Source organism: Trichechus manatus, unplaced genomic scaffold (assembly GCF_000243295.1).
Source record: "Trichechus manatus latirostris isolate Lorelei unplaced genomic scaffold, TriManLat1.0 scaffold00146, whole genome shotgun sequence".
NCBI lineage: Eukaryota > Metazoa > Chordata > Mammalia > Sirenia > Trichechidae > Trichechus > Trichechus manatus.
In genome coordinates, this window is record NW_004444082.1 from 254434 (window position 1) to 266098 (window position 11665).

An 11665-nucleotide genomic window follows, 5' to 3' on the forward strand; every position below is an offset into this window, starting at 1 on the left:
GGCACCATCTAGTTCTTCTGGTCTCAGGCTGATGACATCTCTGGTTTATGTGGCCCTTTCTGTCTCTTGGGCTAAACATGGTAGTTCTTGTGAGCATAAAGTTTAACATCATATTTGATTTTTCACTGGCTAATCTTTGAAAAATGTTTTCAAAGTGCTGGATGCTGTTCTCCTATGCACATACATTCCTGAACCAGATTTAGATGTGGTTATGTAGTTTCAGCCTAGTTATTCCATCACTTGTTTGTCAGAAAAAATGTAATCCAGATGTTTCCATTGTTTGAGCTCCAGGAAAGCAAACGTGAAAGAAATCTGGGACAGTGAACAGAAACAGGAAAATGTTGCAATTAGAAAGGAATTGTAACTTGATATATTAAATAGGTCTTTATTTCTCTTCTTAGTTCAAACTTTACACTACTTTTTGTTATTGTTGTAATTTCATCTGCTAAACTATTTTTTTTTCCTAGCAATGTGCTTGGGGAAGGACAGTTTTTAAAAAACTTTGTGATAATTATACTCAATTGCAGCAAGTACATGGTACTAACCCTGTGGCTCCTTGGATGTATCTTATGAACAGTCTGGTCTGGGTTTGTGCTTCACTGGCCTGGTGAGAACAGCAGGGAGGCCACACTGAGAAGAAGCCACTAGTTGTAGCGAAACAGGACACACTCAGCAGCAGAGCCGACTCCTGGGTTTGAGACCTCGGAGCATTTGGAACTGATTTGATACCTGCTTGTTTCCAACGATTTTCTTTTCCAGAAATTTGAGCCAAACACTCGGGAGTATATATTATGGAAGAAGGTAGACCGTTTGACACGTAAGGCTTTCTTCTTTGACTAGTTTCAGTTGTTCTAAGTCTGGGATAAATGGTTTAGAATTGCGTTACCTGGTTTATTGGTTTCCGTTCCTGAACTGGTTTTGGAAGCTAAAGGCTGGTCATTTGCCTTTTTATAACACTACCTCAAAAATGGAAGCAGGTTGTATTCTTGCTTAGAGGAGACGTAAGTACATGACTTCTGACCCTTGCCTACTGTTCTCATTAACGCTGGATGGAAAACGTGATTTCTTTAACCTCCAGACTCTCCCTGTCTTTGACAAGGTGAATTCAACTCCTGGTTTATATGGTTTCATGGTTCAGCCCACCATGGAAATGTCAGCTCTGCTCTGGTCGAAACAAAAGGAGGACATTCTTTCTGTCCGTTTGGTTTTCACTGGCCAACCAGACAAGATGAAGTGATATTATTACCCAAATATCTAGCCAACGTGCAACACCCATGGTTGGTTTCCCACAGCGTTAGTCCTAAAGGTTATAATGGAACTAGGGGGAGGAGAGTCGTGAGCAGCTGGCATTTACTGAGTGTTTGCTGTTCCGTGAGCTTCATATACATCATCTGACTTAATCTCTGTGACGTAGTCTTACTATCGATACGATACAGCTGAGAAATTTGAGACTCAGGCCATACAGCTAGTCAGCTGTGGAGCTGGGATAACAACCCAAAGAGCCTGGTTGCAGAGCCTGTCCTTGACCCTCTTAGATGCCAGGGAGCCACTGGCGGGTTTGAAGGACAGTCACATTAGTGTTTCAGATGGATTACTCTGGCAGAGGTATATGGAAAATGATTTGAATTATTTCTGCTCTCGCTGGTGCTTCCTGACCACTTGAAGAACAGTTCCCCTCAGCTTAGGGCAGTGGGGCCAGGCAACGGCTGGAAAGTTTGTTTCTCTCACTGTGTCTCCTACTCTGCCCGTTACCCCAGGTGGAGACCTAGAATCACCTTGGACTGTTATTTCTCCCTCTGAGTTTCATATTCAGTCCATCACGGATTCTTGAGAATTTTACCTGTAAGCCCGTTCCCATCACCATCTTACTCTAAGCCATGTCTTTTCTATCCTACAGCTGCTTATCCAGGTTAGTTCTTCGTTATCCGTCACCAGAAGTGGTCCCATAGCCCATAACTGGTTTCCTTGCTCTGGCCTGCTCCCCTGGAGCCCTGGTGGCGCAGTGGTGAAGAGCTATGGCTGCCAACCAAAAGGTCAACAGTTCAAATCCGCCAGCCACTGCCCCAGAACCCTATGGGGCAGTTTTGCTCTGTCTTATGGGGTCACTATGAATCAGAATCGACTCGATAGCAGCAGGTTTTTGTTTTTTTTTTAGCCTGCTCCCCAACCAGTGCCAAACTCCACACTCTCCCAATCATTTTTCTATCTGGCTGTCAGAAACAATAAATGCAACCTTGTCATTCCCTTGCGTAGAAAATTTTCACACGGCCTCACTGCCTACAGAAGGAAGATCTGTTTCCCTAATCTCATCCCTCTCTCTGCTCTCCTCCCTGCCCACGATGCTGTAGCAACACTGAAGTAATTCATTGGAGTCCTTGGACGCACTGGATTTCCTTGCATTTGTGCCACTGCTTGAGCAGTTTCTTCTGCCTCAAATACCCTCTTTTTCCTCTTTCCCAGCATGCTCCTCATCAATCCACAAGACTTGGCCTCAGTAGAATTTGAATTCCCTCTCTATCATGTCCACGTAGCACCCCATACATGAACTTTTATATAGCATTTAACCCCCTGAATTGGCACTATCAGCTCATGAAATGGTCCCCTCCACTGGACTGCAGGACCCCTAAAGGCAGAGAATGTGTCTCATGCCCCTTGTCTTCCCGGAGCCTCCCCCAGGCGTCTGTAGTCTCTCTCATCCCAGAGAGGGCTTTAATGTATGCTTTAAATGCTTCCTAGAGTGTATTTATCAGTAAAGATTGTTCGATTGACTGTATTATTCCTGTTAGATTGAAAACTTCTCCAGGACAAGAAGGAAATCGTACTGGTATGTCACCAGTGGGAACCGGTAGGGCCTCTCAGAACCATGTGTGTCTCTCGCACACGGGACTTGTCCTGCCAGGATTCCCTGTTTTGTAGGCTCTAGGAACCATGGAACATTTATGTCTGAGCAGGTGAATGAGCTGATCCTTCATAGGAAAAGATCAGATTTGAAAATTAACTCCGGCTGTGTATGGTTGAGGCTGAAGGAGTTAGGCTTGTCGTGAGAGTAAAGTAGAGACCTTAAAGAAACGTGAGTGTTTTCGGAGTTACCTAAGTGAGTACCCTTTTGGGGGCAGTTGGGGAGCTGACTATAACTGCCTGGTTCTACAGCATGCCTTGTAGTTCAAGGAAGAAGAAGAAAATGAATTTGACTTTGAAAAAGAAACATGGAGAATGGGTCACCTCGATAATCAGATCAATTAATAACGTAAAATTTGTAAGCCAAGTAGAACTTACGAGGTTCAGTAATCCGCCGCCACTCTGAAGTATTCAGACAGTGTTCCAAACCTGAGGAAGGAAGGTTTGGGCAAGCGTGCAAACATGGGGAAGGCATGCATGGTGTGCCTTGGTGTGACATGTGTCCATGACTGCTCCAGGACAGCATTGGTCTGCATGTTGTAGTGAGGTCAGAGTCCCTCTGTTGGCATAGTTTTCATTCTGCATGGGAACTAGCTGAGAGGCATACATTCTTGATCTAATTTAGAGACAGAAGAGAGGATGTTGGAAGGGATCATGAACAAAGGGAGATGAAGGGTTCGTCAGGACCTACCGGTGCATTTATCATGTGGGAACAGATGGCGTCCTGCCAGGGCCACAGAAAGGAAACCGTGATCTGAGTAAAGAGCTGGTTATTTGTGAGAATTATCAAATTATACGGAGATTAACATTCTAAATATGTTTTAGTAAACAGTTTTTCAAAATTTGCTTAGAAATAATAATTTCATTTCTCTTAATAATGTTGAAAACAACTTCGACTTAATAGAGATTAGCTCTTCAAGAATTCAGCCCATTTACAAAAATAGTTTATGTAATGACAGTTTTCAAAGTGGGGAGATGGGATCTGGTGGTGAAAACTCGTTGCATATTGACTGCTTTTCTTTGATTTGCAGCAATACCGTGAAGAACTGGATGCCAAGTTTAATACCGACAAATTTAAGTGGGACAAAATGTGCCATAGAGAAGCTGCAGTAATGTTGAAGGCATTTTTCAGAGAACTACCCACCTCTCTCTTCCCCGTGGAATATATACCTGCCTTCATCACCCTAATGGAAAGTAGGTGGAAGAAGTGTGAATGGACTGAGATGTAGGTCAATAAAGTGACAGCAGAATAATAGAGATGCATAATCAGATGTGCTCATAATGGTATGGGTTTGCTATTTCCTGGCAGTGCCTGTTGAAATATTAAGTTTGATGATTACAAAGTCACCTCTTTATGTATTTATATGTCTAAGTCTGGTCGTTATGATTTAGAGAGGTTTATAATCATTAAAAAGCAGGAGTTTGCAGAAAGACTAGACTCTTGAGATTTCATTTCCTGCTCAACCATCTATTAGCCATGTAGTCCACTTTTCTGAGTTCCAATTACTGCAGCTGTAAATAATAATAATTACTTGTCAGAGTTGTTATGGGTATAAGTCATCTAGAATACTGCCTAATGTATAATAGCTCCTCAAAAAATATGAGCTCCCTCTCTTTCTTAACTCCGAGGTCCTCAGTCTGATGAGGTAGCTCCAAGTGAACGTGACACAGAAGGTAATTCGTCTTTGAAAATTCTAACATGACATATTTCTGAAAATTATAATGTCACACAGAGGTACTTGGGTAAAAGCAAAGAAGCTGGAAAATGCCTGCTGTGTTTGACAGTGAGTAATTTGGTACGGTTTGAGCATCGGAGATGCATACTGTGGAAGGTGTGACAGAGAAGAATTTAGAAAAGTAGAACAGGGCTAGATAGTGGTGGCTTTGACACTGATCTGGGTTGTCCGGGAGTCACAGCCTAAATATGTACCCGCGTGTAAGTACTGAGTGATTCTGCGTGGACAGAAAAGGGCTGTCTTTGCTAAAGCAGGCCGGCCACAGCTAAGCTCCAGATAATGGTTGCCGTGCAGGACTGAGGCAAACTCCAGGCTTTAACGGGAGAACTCTTCATTTGAAAACGTCAGCCCCAATTTTAAACCACAGTGTGAGCCTAACAGGTGATGTCTGTATCTGCCAGTTTCCAGCCTTCCACAGGTTGATCAGAACTGTAAAACCACTGAAAACCACTGGAGGAAAATAGTAGCCAGATCCTAAGTTGTCCGACAAAATTTATACTAAAAATTAGTAGATTCCAAATCTGTAAAATGTTTAACTAAGCCAGATCCAGAAAATTTTCCTTTGTGTCTTTGAAGAAGAGAATATGATAGGCAAGGGAGGCCTTTTCTAAGCTTTGATTCATATCCTGTCTGTGACCAGGGTCTCTTCTTTATAAGATCTTGTGTTTTTCTTTTGTGAGAGAAACTTGAGAAAGCAAGAAGAGCTAGTTCCCTTCATTAATTTTATTTCACATATGATAATTTTCAGCTCTAGAATTCCCAGTTGGTGCTTTTCTAATATTTTCCATTCATCTGCTGGCATGTCCTGTCTTTACATTCATCATTACAAGCATATCTTCCTTTGCATCACTGACCAGGGATACGATAGCTCCTTCAAAACCCTTACAGTCCGGTTCCAGCATTCTGTGTTGGTCATCTTTTCCCTCCAGAATGGGCCACACTTCCGTGGTGTTTTGTATGTCAAGTAACTGTACTATATGCTGGACAGCGTGAATATTGTGTTTTAGACATTCTGGATTCTGTAATTTTTCTTCAAAGCGTGTTTTGGGATTGGTTTTGTTTTACTCTTGTTTTTTAAGTAGACAATTTACTTGACTGGGCAGCCCCTCAACTCTCAGTTCAGTGATTTAATCCTCAGCTGTGTTACCCGACACATGCATGGTTCTTGTCTCGGCCAGAGATTCGGGTGGAGTTTATACCAGAATTAGGGGCCTTCCATCCCTGACTCTCTTCTGGAATCCCCCATAACTTCCCAGTGGCGGTGGTTGTCTTGAGCCCCGTACTCTGAATGTTCAGGCCAGAACATCTGGGGTTTTGAGTTTTAGTCACCACTGACTGTTTCCTAATCTTAGACTAACAGCCAGAAAGATGAGACCCTTTTCCTATTCTTTCCCTGATTCCAAGTGTCCACTCTCCTGATTTCATTCACTGTCCATGCTTCAGGCTTTCTGTGGTTTGTGCACACCTTCTAGTTGTTGTCTTCAGGAAGGTTGGCCCAGAGGGGCTTCCTCAGCCATACCAGAAGCAGCGCTCTCTTCTTTTATTTTAAGTCATTAAACATGGAACATTTCTGTAGTTTGATCTCCCAGAAAATGAACTGAAGAATTACCGCTTCTCCATTATCTGTGATTTATACGCCAAACAGCTCAGCAGACAAACTGGGACCTCTGAGGTTTTTTGTTTGTGTTTTGCTTGCTGTTATGGAATTATGCAAGGAAGATTCGAACCTTTAATGCCAGACCTGTTCAGAGAAGCATACGTAAGAAAGGTATGCACGTGAATTCATTGCCCTTAACATCATCTTTCCCTGTCGGACTGCAGTCTGCGCACTTCACTGAAGAGAGTCTGAAGAACATCCTGAAAAGCTTCACGGCGGTTTCCATATGTTTTGGTGTGGCTTTCAAAGTGAAAAATACTGTATCTCATGTGATTGATTTGCTACTAGCCAACCCTGCAGGGACCCTAGGGTTCTGGTCTGCTACCAGCAGGACAAAACGGCCTTTTTGCCACCTGGAGTAAGCTCTAATTATCCCGCGATGTTCTGAAGCAGAGAAATGTGAGCCTGTGCACGGGTATGTGAGCTGTTCCTCTCCATTCTCGACTCTCAAACTGAGCTCAGAGCTCACAGTCTCTTCCACTAGTGTCATTACTTTCTCTTTTCCAGCGTGGCCTCAAAATTGCCATAAAATTAAAGGACTAATAATTCATCAGTGAAATCTTAGACACTTTCATGAAAAGCTTAATAACTTTCTGGGCGAAATAATGACCTCGGGAAACAGATGATTGTCAACTAGGATGCAATAAATGATTGAACTATGAAACTATTACCTTCAAAACAGTTTAGGGCCAAGTTTCCTAAATAGTAGGAAAATGGATTATTTGCCAGTTTAAACTTTTGATCTTAAAAGAAACTTCGTAATTTCTCTGAAATTGTTGGAGAGAAACACAGAGGCCTTCAGCTTACGTCTGCATCTGGTTTTTTTCCCGCTTCGGAAGTTATTTCTGATTGCATTGAAGATTATAGGCAGCCATCTGCCTATATCTCTGCATTAAAACAATGTCCTATTTGTCCATACTTTGTACTGCGACGTGCTCTTGATAATTCCTGTATTCAGGCAAGCTCATGTCAGCCTGCTTGAGTCATTTTCAGTAACATCCTGGACCTGGGTCATTTTTTGGTTTGCATATTTGATATAAATATCTAAAAATCTGCATGTGTTGAGACAATGTTATTTGGATCTGTAAATACTCATCACAGCTGCTCCTTTTTTACATGACTGTATGCACTGGCTATCTCCTCATTATTCCGTGCACAGAACCTTCTAGAACCTAGAAGCTTGTCACAAGAGTGTTTTCCACTGCTGTAAAACAAGGTAACTTTACGGACAGCTGATTGCCTCTCAGCCATTAAATATAAATAGATTTTTCTTCAACTTGAGAACTAACTCCCCAGGAATTCTAGAACATAATGCTCCCCTCTGGGACTCCTGACCAAGACCCCATTTTGGAGAGAATACAGAGAGACAAAGGAAAGGCTGAATTCGCTGTTGTCAGGTACATTGAGTTGTTTCTGACTCATAGCGACCCCATGTACAACAGAACGAAACCCTGCCCAGTCCTGTGCCATCCTCACAATTGTTATGTTTGATCCCATTGTTGCAGCCACTGTGTCAATCCATCTCACTGAGGATCTTCCTTTTTTTTGCTGACCTTTTTCTTTAGCAAGCATGATGTCCTTCTCCAAGGAATGGTCCCTCCTGGTAACATGTCCAAAGTATGTGCAGCGAAGTCTCGCCATCCTTACTTCCCAGGAGCGTTCTGGCCTTACCTCCTCCAAGACAGATTTATTTCTTCTTCTGCCTGTCCATAGTATATTCAGTATTCTTTGCCAACACCATAATTCAAAGGCGTCAATTCTTCTTTGGTCTTCCCTATTCATTGTCCAGCTTTCCTGTGCATATGAGGCTATTGAAAAAGTCATGGCTTGGGTCAGGCACGCCTTAGTCCTCAAAGTATGTCTTTGCTTTTTAACACTTGAAAAAGGTCTTTTATAGCAGATTTGCCTAATACAATACTGCATTCCTCTAGTGTATGCTAAATGTTCAGCACAGCTGGTTGTGGATTGTCCAGTTGTGGTTGGAATCCGATTCCTTCCTGGGAAAGAAGCCAGCATTGAGAACCCAAGTGTAAGTGCCAGCCCTCTGATGCCCTCTAGTGTCATTGATAAGGAATAACGAGCTCAAGAAGCTCCAACGATTTGACTACAGTCACCTTCCCTTAAATGTCCATGTATGATCTAGAATTAGGTGTCACGGATCATAATAACAATAGCAAACACGTATATGGTGGTAATTGTGTGCATGTATGGACTTAAGCACTATGCGTATTAATTCATTGACTCCTCATAATAGCCCTGTGAGGTAGGTACTATGACTACCCTGTTTTACAGCTCATAAAATAGAAACAGGAGGTTAAATTAGCCTATTAAGTCGCAGGAGCAGTATCTGAACCTCTTTCTAGAATCTGTGTGCTTATACTTTCCTGCCTCGTTATGTGGATGTGAGATTTATTTTCTCTTAAACTGAGTTTCAAGTCTTTTGCTTATAGAATGAAAGTATGACAAGGTGTGTGAAAGTGTGTTGAAAAGGGAGATGCTACCCAAGTCCGTGATGATGATTTTGAGCGTTTTGTGGGCCACTTTCCCCTACGGTGGCATCATGGGATGTGAAAGGAGAGTGGATCAACTGAGGATCCCCTCCAAAGTGAACAAATTTTACATTGCTGGGCACACAACCTGTCCTCATGCTGAAAGTCGCCAGTGATCCACCTGTGCCCCCAAATGTTAGCAGGAAGTGCTGTCGGAAGGCATCAGCGGTGGTCAAATGTGTGATGATTTCTCTGTTTCCTTTTTAGGAGGGCCTCACATCAAAGTCCAGTTTCAAGCCTTACACCTCATGATCATGGCGCTGCCTGATGCCAACAGAGACACAGCCCAGGTATGCTGTATTGGCCTCGTGGTCTGTCACAGGTTCCTAGGGCTCAGAGGGAATGGCTCGTAAGGGAAGATGAAAGCCCAGATGATAGCTTACTGAGCATTCTCCAGACCTGTTGCCTTTGAGTGTTCCCACTGCTGTTCTTCTGAAGAAGACACAAAGGAATGTAAATCTTAACATTTTCTTTGAGATTCTGGATTCATTCATTCAACCTAGCAGGATACGCCAAGTGTCTTTCATGTGCCAGGCACTGGGCTAGGTGTTAGGGGGAGAAGAAGAAATAAAGATGAAAGAATTAAGTGTAATAATGTCGGAGGAAAATGAGACCATTATGTTACTGGTAAAATACAAGACTATCATTGTCAGTCCTCACCTGGTCCCCTTAATCTAGCAGCAAAAAATCCAAAGAGTATCTGTGGAGCGGAAACTTTAAATTACTGACTTAAATGAAATGTTTATGTCTTACAGTTTATGATAATAATTTAATTTTAAGAATTCTAAAATCTCAGAATTTATTTATTTTTTATTGTACTTCACGTGAGGGCTTACAGAACAAATGGTTTCTCATGAAACAGTAGTACACATATTGTTTTATGACATTGGTTAAAAACCCCACAACATGTCAATCCTCTCCCTTCTCGACCTTTTCTTTTTGGTGAAAATATACATAGCCAAAGATACACCATTTCAAAAATTTCTACATGCACACTTCAGTGGCATCAACTACGCTCTTCCAGTTGTGCTGCTATTCTCACTTTAGACGAAGGCTTACAGAACAAAATAGTTTCTCATTGAACAGTTAGTACAAATGTTGCCCTATGACAATGGTTAACAACCTCACAACACATCAACACTATCCTTACTCAACCTTGGGTTTCCTATCACCAGCTGTGCTGTCCCCTTCTGCCTTCTGGCCCTTGTCGCTGGACTACTGTACCTCATTAGTCGCATTTGGTTTTATGGGGCTGTCCACTCCCCAGCTGAACGGTGAACCTCGGAAATGACTTCACCACTGAGCTAAAAGGGTGTCCGGGGGACATACTCTCAGGGTTTCTCCAGTCTTCCTTAGGCCAGTAACTCTGATCTTTTTTTTTTTTTGTGAGTTAGAATTTTGTTCTACATGCTTCTCCAGCTCTGTCCAGAACCCTCTGTTGTGATCCTGGTCAGAGCAGTCAGTGGTGGGAGCCGGGCACCATCTATCTGTACTGGACTCAGTCTGGTGGAGGCCTTAGTAGCTGTGGTCCATTAGTCCTTCAGACTGATCTTTTCCTTGTATCCTGTTCTCTTCATTCTCCCTTGCTCCCGAAGGGATGAGACCAGTAGAGTATCTTAGATGGCTGCTCACAGGCTTTTAAGACCCCAGACGCTACTCAGCAAGGTAGAATGTAGAACATTGTCTTTATAAACTGTGTTATGCCAATTGAGCTAGATGTTCCCCGAGACCATGGTCCCCAAAGCCCTCCGCCCAGCAATTCAGTCCCTCAGGGAGTTTGGATGTGTCTATGGAGCTTCCATGACCTTTCCTTGTAGAAGTTATGCTGGTTTCCCCTGTATTGTGTACTGTCTCACCCTTCACCCAAGAAACAACTTATCTATTGCCTATTTAGTATTTCCCCCCAACACCTCCCATCCCTGGTAACCAACAAACATTGTTACATTTTGTGTGTGAACTTTTTCATGGGTTTTTACAATAGAGGTCTCCTACGATATTTGTCCTTTTGTGATTGACTTATTTCACTCAGCATAATGCAGTGTTTTTTTTTGTGGTGCTGACGTTTTCTTTGTTCTTCTTACTTTCTTGTGCTGAGTTACTTTTGTTTGTGGATTTTTTTTCCATTTCTTTCGTTTTTGTAGGTTTTGTTTTTGCTGAGACTTTATGTTTTTCCTCTTTATTTTTATGAGTATGTTTGTTAACTTTCTTTGTGGTTACCGTGAATTTTACCCTTATCTTTCTAAGTTTGAAGCCGTCTACCATTAGTTGTTAATCACCTTGCCTTCCTCTCCATTAGAAGGTTCTATACCTATGCTGTTTATTCCCTCTTTTATTGTTTTGATGTTGTTATTTACTGATTAACGCTCTGATTCCCTGTTGTATTTCTTTTGGTTTTGGATAGTCCTTGAGAGTTCATTTCTTAGATTGGTATCTGGCTGGTACGATCCTGCGTCCTGGATTCTGCCTGTGAGCTGAAGTTGTTTGTTCTCAGATCGAAGAACTCCCTTTAATAATTCTTGTAAGTTTGGTTTGGCTTTTACATATTCCCTTAATTTCTCTTTATCTGGAAATGACCTAATTTCAGCACCATATTTAAACAAGAGTTTTGCAGGATATATTATTCTTGGCTGTCAATTTTTTTGTTTCAAGATTTTATATACGTCATCCCGTTGCCTTCCTGCCTGCATGGTTTCTGCCGAATAATCTGAGCTTAGTCTTATTGTTTCTCCTCTGTATGTGACTTCTTGTTTTTCAGGATTCTTTGTTTGTCTTTGGTTTTGGTGAGTGTAATTATGATATGCCTTGGTGATTTTCTTTTGGGGTCT

General features: G+C 42.1%; 1 protein-coding gene across 1 annotated transcript in view; it reads left to right on the plus strand.

Moving 5' to 3' along the window:
* Positions 1-11665, plus strand: part of ARHGAP28 (Rho GTPase activating protein 28) — a 99154-nt gene that overhangs the window by 48755 nt on the left and 38734 nt on the right. Inside the window, exons 9-10 of the mRNA XM_023740061.1 lie at positions 3930-4092; positions 9048-9130. Coding sequence (XP_023595829.1) covers positions 3930-4092; positions 9048-9130 — 246 coding nt within the window. The remainder of the gene's footprint in view (positions 1-3929; positions 4093-9047; positions 9131-11665) is intronic.